The 17,533-nt window shown below is 44.3% G+C and overlaps 1 protein-coding gene across 1 annotated transcript; it reads right to left on the bottom strand.

Moving 5' to 3' along the window:
* Nucleotides 1-11,063: 11,063 nt before the first annotated feature.
* On the bottom strand, nt 11,064-15,572 carry LOC115395297 (collagenase 3-like). The gene is made up of 10 exons (XM_030100769.1): nt 15,341-15,572; nt 14,993-15,240; nt 14,763-14,911; nt 13,271-13,399; nt 13,014-13,175; nt 12,795-12,924; nt 12,351-12,478; nt 12,099-12,258; nt 11,870-11,985; nt 11,064-11,407 (listed from the first exon to the last, which is right to left on the bottom strand). The coding sequence occupies exons 1-10, from the start codon at nt 15,440-15,442 to the stop codon at nt 11,298-11,300; spliced, it is 1,434 nt and encodes a 477-aa protein (XP_029956629.1). The 5' UTR covers nt 15,443-15,572; the 3' UTR covers nt 11,064-11,297.
* Between the last annotated feature and the right edge of the window lie 1,961 nt (nt 15,573-17,533).

Below are 17,533 nucleotides of genomic sequence, written 5' to 3'. Positions count from 1 at the left end.
GTGCACATAATCCACAGGCCCTGAGTTATGGATAGTGAGGAGAGACTTGATGAATTTAACAAAAAATTAAATGGATTAAAATCGCACCTTCGATGTAGCTTAGCGAGCTAGCAAGTTCATAGCAATATGCTAGCCTGACCAGCCTCGCGAGCTCGCTTCACTGTTTGTCACATTTGCCCACAAGTTTGTACAAAAACTACAAGAACAGAAAAAACAAACCACTGCCTTGCAAATTTTCACAAACCTTCAACCAAATTACATTCCACAGAGATGGAACTTACGTTTTTTCATCCTGTGGCTTCATCCTGCAGTGAACGTCACGTCATGCCATGTGTTGTGAATCATCCAATCACCACACAGCACTTGTGGCTGACAGCGCTCTCCTCCAATGAAATGTTGACAATAGGCTTTCATAATCAGCACAGTTCAAACATTTAGCTTTGGAAAACGAACATGGCATTTTCAGTGATTTATTCCATCCATCCATCCATTTTCAACCGCTTATCCGGGGCCGGGTCGCGGGGGCAGCAGTCTCAGCAGGGATGCCCAAACTTCCCTTTCCCCAGACACTTCCTCCAGCTCCTCTGAGAGGATCCCAAGGTGTTCCCGGGCCAGCTGAAAGACACAGTCTCTCCAGCGTCCTGGGTCTTCCCCGGAGTCTCCTCCCAGTGGGATATGCCTGGAACACCTCCCCAGGGAGGCGTCCAGGAGGCATCCTGAACAGATGCCCAAGCCACCTCAGCTGGCCCCTCTCGATGTGGAGGAGTAGCGGCTCTACTCCGAGTTCCTCCCTGGTGACCGAGCTCCTCACCCTATCTGGTGCGTTCACACCGGACGCGTCGCGGGCGTCGTCGACGCTTGGGACGCCTCGAAGCTGACGCTTGTGACGCTTCAAGCATGATGCTTGACACCAGGTGGTCTTAAAACTCGCGACGCTTGCGACGCTTGCGACGCGCGTCAGTTTATTGGCGCGCCGGAGGCTGATTTCTGTTTCCAGCTATGGCGGATCGCATCAGGAGAGTGGCTTGGCTTTATTTGTTAAATAAAGCTAGACCGCGTCGTCGTCGGAAAAGTCGCTATTGGCTGGTCTGCTCCTCTCTGCTCTGACTGCAGCGGGGAGCGCTGCTGAGACTGACCGCTTGTGAGTGCTTTGGGACGGGGGAGGGGCTCACGCAGCACCTGCTGCTCATTGACGACAGCAACGAGACGTCCTGTCACGTCTCCAGAGCACCAGAAAAGGTCGCTAGGTTTGTCGCTAGTCGCTTTTGCCAAAAAAAGTCACCAAGAGGTTTTGGAAAGTCGCCAGATTTAGCGAGAAAGTCGTCAAGTTGGCAACACTGGCTGGCTCGCATCGGTCCTCGGATCACTCGTAGTGATGTAGCACCGGAGGGATCGTCTCTGATTGGTTGACGCCCAGCGGCAGCGCGTCGAAAGTTCAATTTTCCCAACTCTCAAAAAGCGACGCTCACGACGCTCCTGACGCCGGGGACGCGCGTCGTGGGCGTCGACGCTGGAAACGCTCGAAAAGCGACGCTACTGACGCTACTGACGCTACTGACGCTACTGACGCTCCAGACGCGCCGCCCGCCGCTCCACGATGCTCGTCCACATAGACTTTGCATAGAAAAGTGCCGCTCACGACGCTTGCGATGCGTCCGGTGTGAACGCACCATCAGGGAGCGCCCAGCCAGCCTACGGAGGAAACTCATTCCAGCCGCTTGTATCCGGGATCTTGTCCTTTCGGTCATGACGTAGATTGACCGGTAAATCGAGAGCTTCGCCTTTCGGCTGAGCTCCCTCTTCACCACAACGGACCGATACAACGACCGCATCACTGCAGCCGCTGCACCGATCCGCCTGTCAATCTCATGCTCCATCCGTCCCTCACTCGTGAACAAGACCCCAAGATACTTAAACTCCTCCACTTGGGCCAGGGTCTCTCCACCGACCTGGAGGGGGCAAGCCACTTTCTTCTGCTCGAGGAACATGGCCTCGGATTTGGAGGTGCTGATCCTCATCCCTGTCGCTTCACACTCGGCTGCGAACTGCCCCAGTGCATGCTGTAGGTCCGGGTTCGATGAAGCCAACAGGACAACATCATCTGCAAAAAGCAGAGATGAAATCCTGTGGTTCCCGAACCGGACCCCCTCCGGCCCCTGGCTGCACCTAGAAATTCTGTCCATAAAGATTATGAACAGAACCGGCGACAAAGGGAAGCCCTGCCGGAGTCCAACATGCACCGGGAACAGGTCCGACTTACTGCCGGAAATGCAGACCAGACTCCTACTCCGGTCAAACAAAGACCGGATGGCCCTTAACAAGGGGCGCCGGACTCCGTATTCCCGGAGCACCCCCCACAAGACACCACGAGGGACGTGGTCGAACACCTTCTCCAAGTCCACAAAACACATATGGACTGGTTGGGCGAACTCCCACGAACCCTCGAGCACCCTATGGAGGGTATAGAGCTGGTCCACTGTTCCATGACCAGGACGAAAACCGCATTGTTCCTCCTGAATCCGAGGTTCGACTATCGGTCGAATCCTCCTCTCCAGTACCCTGGAGTAGACTTTCCCAGGGAGGCTGAGGAGTGTGATCCCCCCTATAGTTGGAGCACACCCTCCGGTCCCCCTTTTTAAACAGGGGGACCACCACCCCAGTCTGCCAATCCAGAGGCACCGTCCCCGACTGCCACGTGATGTTGCAGAGACGTGTCAACCATGACAGTCCCTGCACATCCAGAGACTTCAGATACTCAGGGCGAATCTCGTCCACCCCCGGTACCTTGCCACCGAGGAGTTTACCGACCACCTCGGTGACTTCAGCTTGGGTGATGGACGAGTCCACCTCTGAGACCTCAGCCTCTGCTTCCTCCACTGAAGATGTGGCGACGGGATTGAGGAGGTCCTCGAAGTATTCCTTCCACTGTTCAACAATATCCCCAATTGAGGTCAACAGCTCCCCACCTCCACTGTAAACAGTGTTGGCGGAGACCTGCTTTCCCCTCCCTGAGGCACTGGACGGTTTGCCAGAATTTCTTCGAGGCTGACCGATAGTCCTCCTCCATGGCCTCCCCGAACTCCTCCCAGACACGAGTTTTTGCCTTCACAACCACTCCGGCTGCAGTTCGCTTGGCCTGCCGGTACCCGTCAGCTGCTTCGGGAGTCCCATGAGCCAACAAGGCCACGACAGGCACCGGAGACCTTACGACCACAGCTCCGGGCAGCTGCTTCGACAATGGAGGTGGAGAACATGGTCCACTCGGACTCAATGTCCCCAGCCTCCCTCGTGACATGAGAGAAGCTCTCCCGGAGGTGGGAGCTGAAAACCATGCTGACAGAGGGTTCCACCAGACGTTCCCAGCAGACCCTCACAACACGTTTGGGTCTGCCAAGTCTGTTTGGTTTCCTCCTTCGCTAGCGAATCCAACTCACCACTAGGTGGTGATCAGTCGAAATCACTCCCATTAGTACTGGGATGGGAGTGATTTCTTGAGTTTTGTTGAACTTGTGTTTTATTTGTTTGCCTCATAGAAATTTATTTTAAAACTTAATTATTTCAATATTCTTTTTTTTTAATACATACATAAGATTCCACAAAATGAGTCCTTCCCTCTTAGTTGGTTTGTGTCCAATAACAAAAAAACGTAAATTCAATTAGTTTTATCATTTTCCTGTCCTGAAAAAGAAAAGGATTTACCACTCAGTGTTTCCTTTTGATAGGTGGGCGTGGCTAATCCCAGTTTTTGGTTTTTACTATGTTCATCATTCTGCACTCCTCAAACTCATCAGTCGGTCAGACATGCGCACACACACCCATGCACACATGCACATGCACACACCACTACCTTAGTACGTGTGTTGTTTAGAACCTGTAATTCATGCCAGCATTTTTTCCTTAATACGTGTATAACTGTATGATGTATTTGATTGCAATTAATATTAAACACATTTGGATTCAAGATGGATGGGGAGTCAATTTGGAAGGTACATTGTGGCACATGTCATAGTCACTGTGGAATTAAGGCTCATTAGAAGTCATTAAAAGTATTTTTTTTCCTTCAGGGTGGGAGTATTTGCAGGTATGGGCTACTGTACGTTTTTTATTTGTTTATTTTTTTTTACAGGATTTGTCCTGCCATTACACAGGTGCCTTGTTTATTCAGGTTAGTAACTTTTGCATTTAAAGCCCATACCGGCCTTTACTGTCAGTAAAAAAACAGTTTATCCGTCATTTTCCTCTAAGTCAGTTCTCCTTAAACTAGTCTGGTTGTAATACTGTAATACCAAAGTTCTGCCACCAGATGGCGCCCGAGTTCCGTGGTGCAGAAAAACCAGCCCGTCGGAGTTAAGCCCCAATTTTTTTTTCATCCAGACATTGCTAAATGAAAAATAATAAAAAAAAAAAAAAAAAAAAAAAAAAAAATGTATTAGTTTGATGTCACATACTTACTTGTTTGCAATCATTTGCAGACAGGACTTATGTGCACATCAGACAAAAAGAGAACACTAAACATACGTACCTTCATGTCACTAAAAAGAGGTAAATGTTCACTGCATTTTTTCCAAAGCGCTGCACCAAATCCTCTGCACTTCTATAGATAAATTGTGTTGGACAAAACGTGTCCAGTCTGGAGGTCTCTCTCTCTCTCTAAGTCTTGTAATATTAGACACACTTTTTATTAATCAGTAGATTACAGCAGGAACAGTTTGTGTACTTGAATGAATGCCACATTGCCTCAATAAATTAATAAAAAATGTACAGCACATTGTACTGTACTGATGCTGTCACATTTATGTCTTCATCTATGAGAATTTGTTCCGCTTTGACAGATACAAGGAAAGCTGCTGGACCAGAAGGTGTTCTTGGAACTGTGCTTCGTGCCTGTGCAGACCAGCTAGCAGGAGTTATGACGGGGATTTTCAACTCATCCCTGTCACTGGCTGAACTGCCACCCTGTCTAAAGGCAGCTACCATCATCCCAGTGCCCAAGACCACAGCCATCAGAGACCTGAATGACTACAGACCAGTGGCACTGACGTCTGTGATGATGAAGTGCTTTGAAAGGCTTGCTCTCCAGCACCTTAAAGCCTGTCTCCCCCAGAACTTCGATCCACACCAGTTCGCCTATAGAGCAAACCGGTCCACGGATGACGCCATCTCCATGGCTCTTCATACAGCCCTGACCCATCGAGAATGCCCAGGAACCTACGTCAGGAGGCTGTTCGTCGATTACAGCTCGGCGTTCAACACCATCAGCCTTGACATCCTGGTGGAGAAGCTGGTGGACCTAGATTTGGACCCCCTGATGTGCTTCTGGATCAAGAACTTCTTGACCAAGCGACCACAGGTTGTGAAGGTGGGTCAGCTCTACTCATCCACCCTGACACTCAGCACTGGTTCCCCCCAGGGCTGTGTACTGAGCCCCCTCCTGTACGCCCTCTACACACCCATTCACTCCTCAAACACCATTATTAAGTTCGCCGATGACACCACTGTGGTTGGCCTCATCTCAGGGGGTGATGAAACGGCGTACAGGGAGGAAATACAGGCGCTGGCAGGGTGGTGTCTCAGGAACAATCTGGACTGGAGCTGAACACCAAGAAGACCAAAGAGATGGTCATTGATTTCAGGAGGCATAAGGGTGTCCATGCTCCACTGTCCATCAACGGGGTCTGAGTGGAGAGAGTGGCCTCGTTCAAGTTCCTGGGGACTCATTTACCAGAGAACCTCACCTGGGAAGTCAACACAGCAGCGCTGGTTAAAAAGCTCAGCAGAGACTCCACTTCCTCAGAGTGCTGAGGAGGAACCATCTGCAGGAGAGGCTGCAGGTGTCTTTCTATAGGGCCACTATAGAGTCTGTGCTGACCAACTGTGGGACTGTCTGGTTTGCGGCCTGCTCCGCAGAGGGTTATCAGGATGGCAGAGAGAATCATCGGCTGCCCTCTGCCCCCTCTGGAGAGCATCGCAATCTCCCGCTGTATCAGCAGAGGAAAAAAGATCTGGTAAGACAGCACACGCCCTGGCCAGAAACTGTACAGCCTGCTGCCATCAGGGAAGAGACTGAGATCCTTGAACATGTCTGACTTTTAGTGTTCATGTTTACATGATCAAATATGTCAACATGAACATTGCTTATACCATATAACTTGCATCTAGCCTTTTCATATGTAACTAGGCTAAAAAAAAAAGTTTTCAATTAACAAGAAAAAATGTGAATGTTTTCAGTTTAGCTCAACAGGTGCACCACCAGACTGAAAGAAAAAAAATAACAGGAAGTCTTAAAGCCGGTCTCCTACTGCTGCATTTGTAAAGATATAAGTGGAAAAATGGAGAAAAAAATGTCCAGATCAGAGCGTTTCTGAAATATGCTTAAGAGGTAATGTGACATGATGGCGGGCATGCGAGGCCAGACTCTCAAAGCTCACTTTGCTATGAATAGAGGGACGTTGTCATTGATAGGAACAAGGTGGCTAAAAGGTTTGCAAGGATGAAGGAGAGCAGGATTGTGCTATAAGATATGAGGCCACAGTACATAATTTGGAAAAAAGTCAGAGATTGGCATGTTCAAACTGTTGGAGATTTTTTATATTGGACAATTTGGACTCTGGAAATTTCGTGTTGGCAGCATTGATTTTTTTTTTTTTTTTTTTGCTGCATGGTAACATTTTTGTTGGCATTTTTTTCTGGATCAGATTCAGACTCCCAACCGCTGGATGAAGACATCATCGGTAAGTTGTTCCATATTCAATATTTGTGAAGACAGAGGCAGTGATGCTGGCTGTCTGGCCTTGTGGACTGCAGTGTCTGCTTGGTTATTGCATTAGCGACAGGCCACACATGTTGCTCGTACACTTGTTGTCCTGTCTGGGTTGATCATGTGTGACTTGATAATACTTCTGCCCAGAATTGTGGGTTGTTCTTCCACAGAGACAGGGAACTATTTTTCTTTCTTTGGGTGAGTCAGCACTAATTTAAAGGTTATAATATATATTTTTACTCTTTTAGAATTGTATCCATCATTGCTGGAGGTCATTGACCTTCTATCCTTCGTTTCCTTTCGTATCCTTTATCTGACCCAGGTTTGAGCAAACTATTGGTAAAGTCCGTGGCGCTGTCCGTGGTGCTGAACTAGCCAACCACCAGTTATGGTGCTAGATAATCAGCAGGTCGCTGAATAATGAAAATTCCACGTCGCTGTCCATGGTGCTCAAATAGCTAAAATTGTGCTGAACAACTAATCGTAATCCCGTGTTTCCACCGGACGCGACGCAAATTTTTTGAACGATGACAAAGTCATTACAAAGCCAATGTAATGACGCGATTGTTGCTCAATCTTGAGCGTCATTTCAGGCCACATTTCACCTGAAAAAAATCTGTATCCCCCCCCCCCCCCCCCCCCCACACACACACACACACCTTAAGAATGGTCAAATCATAAACTAGCATCATGAGATTTATTTTGTCATCGTTTCTGTTTGAGACTGATCATATTGGAGAGTTTCAACGGACTAGCTCACTTCTTGCCTAAGTTACAGGGGGGGTACAAATTATTTCAGGCCACATTTCGCCTGAAAAAATCTAAAAACAGGTGATCAGACATTTCTACAAATACAATTATTTCACAGTTGGTTTTACTACCTGTCATAGCTGCGTGTTGTTTGTCATCCTTCTGATCATGTCTTCATGATGCACTGTATGAAATTGGTCTAATACACATTATTATAGGCAGCATGGTGGATGAGTGGTTAGCACTCTTGCCTCACGGGTTCGATTCCCGGACCGTATGGGCCTTTCTGTGTGGAGTTTGCATGTTCCTCCCTGTGTCTGGACGGGTTTCCCCCATCATCTGATGACACGCACTAGGTCAATCCTCCAGTTAGGTGATCTGACCATTAGCCTGGCTCTCCATCTGGAGGTGGGTCCCTGGGCGCTCCCCGCAGCTGCCCACTGCTCCTACGGAATGCTTCAGTGGCATCGATGGATGGGTTGAATGCAGAGGATGATTTCGTTGTACACTCACTGTATAATGACCAATAAAGCACCTTATCCTACCTAATCCTATAGTTAAACACATCATTAGCACTATTCATTTCTCTTTTCAGTAAATACATGAATGTGTTGCACTGCTGAGCAAAAAAATATATAAACAGGTGTCTCAAAAAATGTCAGGTGTTAAAGGAAACTTTATTTAGCAAACTTCAACAGAACCTTCAAGAGTAAAAGCAAAAACAAGTTAGAAACATCAGGAAAGTTTAAAAAAAGACATGTTTTTTAAAATCTTACGGTTCTTTCTTTGATTCACCAGGAAAAACAACGGTATGGACAGGTCAATGATAAGGTGTCGATCCAGGAGGTGATGTGACTCCAGCCTTCAGGGTTCTCTTGAGGTGATGTGACTGTTAGAACTTCAACTAACAGTGTAAACCAATGTCCAAAGACTTGTAGATAATTTACCCTTCAGATTTCAAGACAACAAGACAGAAAACCCCAACAACTTTGCTCCCTTGAGTATGTCAAGGTAAACAAATCCAGGATGCAACACAACATGTGAGCTGTGATGCTTACCTGGGCTTTGGAGACCTGTCCTTCACTGGGTGGAGGTGTGTTGGGCACTGCTCCACTGAGGGCCACAGCCGTCACAATCATCACAGTTCTGAGAGCAAGTGCAGATTCCATGACTGTTTCTGTTCTCTGTTTGAGTATAAGGAACACCTCTGAGCTCGTCATTGGATGTTTCTCTCTGGTTCTGCTCAGCTGAAGAGCTGTGATGAACTGTGACGTTATTTCACGATATTTTAGTTTCCATGCTTTGTGGATTTATGCATGACTTGGCAATATTACATTCCTGAACAGGCCCATTCAGCACTACTCCAGTGAGATAATGACTGAGATCTGATCAAAGAGGAGGGATCAGGTTGACAACTCAGATCTGCAGCAACATGATATTAATGAGAACTTGTGCAAAACACTGTGACCTATATTTTCCTGTAATTCACTGACGCAGATCACAACTCACGTCTCATGTCTTCTCGGCAAATTGCAAATGGAGAATTTCCTCATCTAAGGGACACTAAACGGTTAAAAAGGAATCTGTAAAAACCCTTTTATGGCCTGCACAGGGCTGACAACTAATATTCTGCTTTTTTAAACTGCAGTTCAAATCAGTAAAAACAGACATGATAGTGCTGTGTAAATACTACAGGGGTTGAACAGCATGTTTTACAAAACAGAATCTTTGATGGGGTGAATTCCTGCACCATCAGTTCATAATCAAAAAGGATGTGAGACGAAGTTAACAATGCTGTCATATGGTTAACAGCTCTCACAGCAATCAGCCTCTCTGAACCGGGTTCACGAGTCTAACTGAGGTCCACTCATACACCAGCTGCTGATTCAGCAGAATAGTATTCATACAGTGTGAGTCAACTTAAATCTCATTCAGTTTCAGGTCAACATTGCACGCATTGCACTGATTTTCCACATGAGGGCAGCAATGACAGCAAGTTGCACCAGTCTAAAGAGCAAGTTGTCTTCTTCTTACCAGGAAATGTTCTGGCCTTAAACCATGCTGTGTTTTGGTCTTGTGACTATGTTGGTGTAATTATACAAAATACACATCCTTGACTTTAGTTCTGGTTTGATTTTAACTACTTTGAAATGGTTCAAATTATAACTTGACCAGATTAATGGTTTAGAGCAGTGATTCTCGACCAGGGGCCTTGAAAATCAGTCTTAATTTTAAGGGATGAATTTTTTTTTTTCAAGTTTTGAAAATAGAATTCAGCATTTGATTAATTTATGTAAAAAACCTACTATGTTTAAGCGTTAAAAGTGGATCACTTATTTCTTAATGTATTAATTTAGAAGTGTCTGCAGTATTATACATAGTGGTAGGCTTTCAAAGTTGTGGTGCATCAGAAAGATGAGTATGAGGGAAAAAAATAAGCTACCAAGAAAGCTACAAACACACGGCCTCATGAAATTAATGAGTAAAATTAGAGCTGAATGCTTCTTTTGTAGTGAAAATCTGGCGAACAAATTTTTAAATAGCAAGCTGAGACGAGGTTTAGCCTACAGTGGTACAAACTTAGGTTCCCGAGGAAAAAGTTTGGAAACGACTTGTTTAAAACATCTTTAAAACACATGATACCAGTCTGCACTGACAGTGTCTATAAAAACTGTAACTATTAACCAAGGCTCATTGGTACATGTAGTACTATGGATATGGATGCCCCACCTCACAAATCCTTAAAGGATCTGTTGTTGGTGCCAAATGCCACCGCCCACCTCCAGAGGTGCGGTGCAGGTTTTGCCTCGGAGCATCAGGGCTGTTTTGGCAGGTAAAGCGGTAATTAGATCACATTAGCTCATAATGTCAGGGATGAATGATTTGAATGTGCAGTTGTTGAAAGTTCAGTCCAGGAGCATTTTACTCTCGTCTGCCGTAGCAGGTTATGTCATATCATGAAAATAAACACAGAAAATGACAAAATCCCACTGACGAATAATGATTTAATGCAGTTTATAAGTGTCTGCAAGGATAAAACACACATTAAAAAACAATTATACAATTATACTGTTGAAAACACATTGTAAATGTTTGTGAATTACCTTCAGTGTAATTTTTTGAAAGATGATATTAAGCTGGTTTCAATGATTCCAAGGTATGATGGGCACAAAATGGCCACATAAACCACAAAAGATGGTTATTTATTAAATATTGAGTGTGTTGCATTATTTTCTTTGCTTTGTTCAATACCAAAGATTTTATGGTGCTAAACATCCTCTTTTTGTGAACCTTTGATAATAAATGCTAAAACATGTATTTTCCACATTTCAGTCATTTTAAAGTAGTGAAATCTTTACAACTTGCTTGCTGGTTTTTTTAATGCCTGATTGGAGCCTCTTACGGGCCGGTTTTGGTCCATGCTCCTTGTATTGGACACTGTTGTCCTATATCCGATGATGTTGTCATGAAAAACATCTGTTATCACTTATTAACTGAAGACATTCCTCATTTTTGCAATGCATCCATTACATTTTTCTCTACATTTAAACTGTTAATGACACAATTCACAATTACTGTAAAAACTTTTCTTTATTTTAAAAATTGACACTCTGAGCCATTGAAAAAGTACAAAAAACATTATACATACACGTGATTTTAAATGGAAATTTAAACAGTGAAAATATATTATAAAGAAAGATAGAAATTTGTTAAATGCACTGTTTTAACACTGTGTTTTGTACATTCATTGTTCTCCAGCATCCACCGAAATTCCAAGTAAGTGGATCTAGAAATTTGTGCAGCGCAGGAAGTAGCTGTTCCTCAGCACGCGGTACAACCTGCCCGTCCTCAGGTTGTACTCAAACATGTAGGGTCCGTTGTAGAGGTAAGTGAAGCCTGCGGAAAAAGAAACTCGTGTTAGTGTTCTGCAAGTTGAAGACAGTTTTTAAACATACAGATAGAAGTTTTAGACAAAGACTACGATCTATCCCTGCATTAAGAGCTCATTTAATATTAGTATGATACGCTATGGAACTTAATAATGGTGAGTACCTGGACATTTGTAGTTTGAATGATATTATGGGGAACTGTCAATTATAAAACTACCTAATCTCAGGAGAAGATGGGCTGAGAGTCGTGTGGACACGGCACTCTGTGATCGCCATCCTTGCTGTTATTGTGCATCTACTTGCACATAAGCAGAAGAACTATTTGCTATGGTTGTGATGCACACGTGTAGTCGCAGCATCTCAAAAGAGTTACATTTCTCTACACCAAGACAGAGTTGCAGCCAGAACGCTTTAAAAAAGTCACATTTCCACAAATGAAGCTTTCCGTTTTCCTCATGAATGAACTCACCTTGGTGTTGAAAAGCTGCCGTCGCTCTGCTCAGACCTGAGAAATTCTGATCTACCCGCTTCTTCAAAACTCTGCCCATTTGGTCCCGGTCCAGCGTCTTTCTGCCCTCATCGTAACTGAGAAGAAAAAACACACGAAACTATTAAATACGTTCAGTCATTCAGTCAAAAAAAAGTCCAAAAGAGGAGCTCATACTTTAAATTCAAACTGATAAATTCCTAGAACATACCTGTAGAACACAGTGTCCACAAAGAAGAGAGTTTTGCCAGATTCCTGATCGTAGAGTACGGCGTCGACTTTGCTCACACTTCTTGGCAGACCAAAAGCTTTAAGGGTCTTGGGATAACCTGGTACTGGGGTATAGCCTGAGAAGGCCCACACTTTCCTATCTGTAGGCCAAAAGATTGAAAAGAAGGAGGGGTGAAGTTAGAGGAGAGCTGAAACTGAGTCTCTGCATTTGAAATGTTGGTAGAAGCCACACCTTTGAAGAGAAAGACTCTGTCCGAGCTCTCATAAGCTGCATCGATGCCGGCCGGGGCACTGGGCCAGAAGTTGGTGATGAGAGTCTGCTGAGGAGTATTGCTCTGAGGGTAGCTACGCCAGAAGAAGCTGAAAATACAGGCAAACAGCCAACGTTTAGTTTATTTTGTGAAGGAAACCCTTTTTGTAGACCTTTCAGATCAGGGGTGGGGAATCCTGGTCCTGGAGGGCCACAGCCCTGCATGTTTTCCATGTCTCCCTGCTTCAACACACCTGAATCGAATCAAGATTCACGGCCAAGTCCAGCAGAAAGCCAGATAATGAGCCTATTGCAATCAGCAGTGTGTGAGCAGGGAGACATGGAAAACATGCAGGGCTGCGGCCCTCCAGGACCAGGATTCCCCACCCCTGTTTTAGATGAACAGACAATCATCAGATCCAATACCTGTCCTTGAAGAAGAGCATCTCTCCTCGAAGGGTGGCAACAGCATCCAGAATCATGGTTGAATCACAGGCATCAGGTGTCGTAGGAGGTGGAGGACCAACGACAGTGGGATCCTTGGAAGGATTTGGACCTGCAGATGAAAGGATATGAGTACTTCCTGTACACAAGTGATCTGTAGCTCCGATAATCAGCACAACGACAAAGACAAGCACTACCAACCGTAGAGGGACTGAATGCCGTTCACATCATCTCGAGGCAGAACGAAGGTGTCGGGGTTTCTGTAGGAGTACGTTGGGTACATGAGGGCACCTGGGTCATCAGAGTGAGACAAACCCAACGAGTGGCCGAACTCATGAGCGGCAACCAGGAAGAGGTTGAATCCTGAAGGAGAGAAAAACCAGGATGGCAGCTGAGCTACAAGACTCCACACAACGTTTGATACTGAACAAGCAGAGAAGAGCGGATGATCGACCGACCTCTGTTCGAACGGAAAGTGAAGGTCTCATCCTCATCGAAGTGAGCATCTCCTCCGATGCCCGAGGACGGGGCGAAGGCGTGGGCGAGAGTTCCACCGGGGCCGTCGAAGGGGTAATAATCACCGTGGGCTGTGAACAACAACACCAGGAAATGGGGTTAATGTGAGTTATTTGTGCCCCATGACACAAAACGGTAATTTTGCCAAGAACAAGATGCTTTGTGGAATTTTACAACCACCAACATGCGCTAACAGGAAACACTTCAAAAAAAGAAAATTACTGCAAATGCAACGGGCAAGCACTGGCATGTCATCGCTGGAATGATTTCATCTTTGTTGTGCTGAGCGATTTATTATATAATACCATAGTAGTGAAGGGATAAATGACACTCAGGTATGCAGCAATATTCAAGGAGCAGCGATGACAAGAAGCTGTGACAGAAAACAAATCCACCCAAACTTAGTTCTACAATTTTCTTTATTTATTCTAAAACCAGCATACAAGTATATGCATACACTTATTTGTGTATTATTCCATTATAATTATAACACTTTCACGATCTTATTACTGCTAGGGATCAAAAGGAGTAAATATAATCTGACTTTATTATCCAAAATTCTTCAGATTTTAATCAAAGGATTATTATGAGTTCTGACAATAGAGTATTTGAATAATCTAATTTAGTCTCATTTCAAAATTTAGTTGGTGTGTTGTTTTCAAACCTTTGATATATTAAGATTTGGGGAAAAAAGACTGTTATTACATTTTTAAGTTAAATGTATAAAATGATTACTGATTGGTTTGTGATCGCAAAAACTTCTGATTCTATTCAAATTATTTAGATTTATAATTATTCAGCTTTGTTTTGGTCGTTAATTTTTTTTATTGTAAAAGAAATTGGATTTTATTTTTCTTGTCATTATGAACCTTTTTACTGCTTTATTGAGTCAGATGAATGTGATGAACAAGTAAATATATAAATGTGTAAATAAACATGACTTTGGTAATAATACATTGGATTGAACTATGCTTTTCTTATTTTATTTACCAGCTTTCCTGTATTTCTGTCTGTTTAAGGATCAATTAATATATTGAACCGGGATACAAAGACAGCACTTCAGCAGATATTTACCTCAGTGAAGATTGATTTTAGACAATATGCATACTGATACGTCCTCTGCTTGTGTCTCTGTGATTATGATGGAACATTCTAAATTCATTTACTGACCTCTGACTTGAACCGAGCATCTATTCACTTGCTGCTATTTAAAACTACAGGTACAATCTCTATTAATCCCTTCATTATCAGTTCAAATCACAAGCCTGAAGCAGATACGTGCTATCAGCTGTATTTTTGTTTAAAAGCAGACATATTTTTAACCTTCTCAAAATCAATAAACAAGGTTCAGATAAGTTCATCAAGCATCGTGTGTCAGTGATCATTGATACAGTGGATCTTTCTCTGTGCTGTGAAACCCGACCGTTTACTCACACTGCCGCCCGAAGGAGATCATGATGTCCGCCGTCCCGCTGTACAGCCTGGTGAAGGTCAGAGGAGTGACTCTGGCCCAGACCTGCAGGGCTCTGTTTATGGAGTCGTCCACTTCTGCTGCAGACATGTCAGGCGTGTAGTTCACAATCCTGTATTTCACAAAAAAAACAGCTATTAGACTCACTGGATGACTTTTTTTCCTCACAGATTTCTCTGAGAAGGTCACTCACCTGTATGTGAGGCTGTTTTTCTCCCACTTCAGGTTCCTTCCAAAAGTGGAGTAACGAGCGATGGGTCCATCGGGCACGCCGCAGCGGGGCTTCTTCATCAGGTCCAGGGTTTCGGTGTCCAGCGTCCCGGTGATGTGCAGACCGAAGAACCTCTGCATCTCCGTCAGCTTCTTGGTCAGAGGGTTGAGCCCTCGTCTGGATAACGGTCCTCTCTGTTCTGTGAGGTTGAAGAAGGCCTTCAGGTAGTTCTGAGAAAGAGGCAAAAAAAAAAAACAAAAAAAAAAACACAATCAGTTCTCTGTCACTTCCAGCTTGCATCAAATAGATAGAAAACAAGTTCCCACATACCTCTGCAAAGCCCTCATCTTCCAGGGTGACCTCCTGAGTGACCGGAGCGCAGCAGGCTGCAGCTGCCAGGCTCACTAACACACACACGCTGAAGGCTCTCATGCTTCTTCTCTGCTGTTTGTCTGATGTGTGTGTGCATTGAAGGCAGCCCTTTATATAGGCTGAGGAGGGGATGTATTGGCGAGTGGGCGTGTTGAGCAACAACCTTGTTGTACTGGTGATTCAAGGAGGATATCCATATAAGAGGAAGAAAAGAGAGAGAAAAAAATCCCCAAACCTGTGTGCGTTTACGATTGAGTCATGACTCACACATCCATCAGACCATTAAATCAAATGTTGTCATTCAGATACTGACAGAATACATCAAATAAATTATACTCCTGAAAGAACTTTCAGAAAAAATGTGAAGAATTATGTAAGTTTACTTCCAGTGTGTCACCAGACAGCTTGAATCTGTCATGAAACTCTCCAGCAGCTAAGTGTTGCTGCTGCGCCCTGAGGCGGATGGTGCTGCTGATAAAGGTCGCCGTGTGCTTTATGAGCAAACCAGAACAAGCCGGGTCTTGCCACGACCACAATCTATATTTCCATGACAAAGTCCCCCTGACAAGTCGACTTGACTGATCCAATCACAGTCAGTGACAGCTCAATGCCAGAAGGAGTTTATCTCCAAAACTTCCTCCTGAAGGGACAAAAACTCCACATTCTTTGCACCACAAGACGTCATATCCAGCGCTTTTCCATGACATCCTTCCAAGATCTTGATCTTTGCCAGTGGTCTGGTCCCATTGTCACAGAGAATTCAGGAAATGATACACAAGACACAGGTTTTGGAGGATCGAGTGCAAAGGTGGGCCTGAAGATCAATACACCAAAGGCAACAAATGGAGTGATAGTGTGTTGATTGCAGGGGAGCAAGTCGAAGAGGGGGATGAGTTCAGAGGTGTTTATCAAGAAGGGAGGAACTGACGAAGACATCCTGGTGCGCATTTAGAAAACAAGACATGCATTCATGATGTGAACCCAACTGAGGGTCTTTGGGTCAGATGTGAAAACTGTGCTCTTGAATGGTTCAGAAACCTTAAGGCTGAACAAGGGACTGAAATCGAAATTGCAGGTGTTCAAAAACAGGAATCCGAGGAGCGTCCCGCGGATTTTGTGGCCAAGAAGGATCTGTGATGAGGAGCTGTGAAACAAACAGGGCAGCGGCCGATAAAACACCGATCTACATGCTGAGGAGGCCTGATGGACGACAGTTTCCCCCCACAGTCCAAAAACAGAGGCTAATTGGTGACTCTGAACTGTTGGCAGTCGGTCAGGTATTTGATTTACATGATCAATCAATCAATTTATTTTTGTATCGCCCAGTATCACAAGAACAGTTGCCTCAGAGGGCTTCAAGATGTTACACTGATTGGTAAAAATAAAAACAGTGAATAAGCATAATATTAATATGTGAAATTCACAGTAACGAGACAAAACGAAGCAACCACCGCCTTGGACCCTCATGATAAAATGATATTTTTGTTTCTGGCATAAATCAGGCTCAAGTCTGTCTCATTTTTATTGGAAGTTTCATTTTCAGAGAATAAACCTAGCAATAAAAGGTTGACATCCAATAAAATGTTTTTGGAATTGTTTTCAGTTAGCTCTTATTTATTTGTTTGTTTTTGCCTCTTTCCACAACGTTTTAATTTTCACACATCAGTGTAAAAAATGTAAACATGGATGAAAAAGATTTTGAGGTGTTTTTCAAATATAATTTCCTTCATGCACTATCCTTCCACGTCACCCTCAGGTATTTTGGTTTTCTGCCCTTATAAAGAAGGAAACATGAACAGCAGAAAAAAATTTCAGTATTGAAATAGACACAGTGATGAATGTGTCATTTCCCGTTTGCGTGACATTTCACACTAATAAGCATTTTTTTTCACACATTTGACAAATGTATTGCAAGACACTTAGCAATGAGGTATTTGTTGCAACACTCCCACTCAGACACAATAAAACTGTTGGTGAATAATATTTCCATTAAATACCACATCCTTATAAAAGCATATGTATTAAAAAAAAAAAAAAAACTGTTCTCGCCCACCCGGCGGTGTTGTCTCCTTCAAGCTCGGTTCCTCTACCAGAGGCCTGGGAGCTTGAGGGTTCTGCGCAGGATCTTAGCTGTTCCTAGAGTTGCGGTCT

This window comes from Salarias fasciatus, chromosome 10, assembly GCF_902148845.1.
Source record: "Salarias fasciatus chromosome 10, fSalaFa1.1, whole genome shotgun sequence".
Classification (NCBI taxonomy): Eukaryota; Metazoa; Chordata; class Actinopteri; order Blenniiformes; family Blenniidae; genus Salarias; species Salarias fasciatus.
Note: the sequence above shows the minus strand (reverse complement) of the source record. Positions and strands in the feature narration are given on the sequence as shown.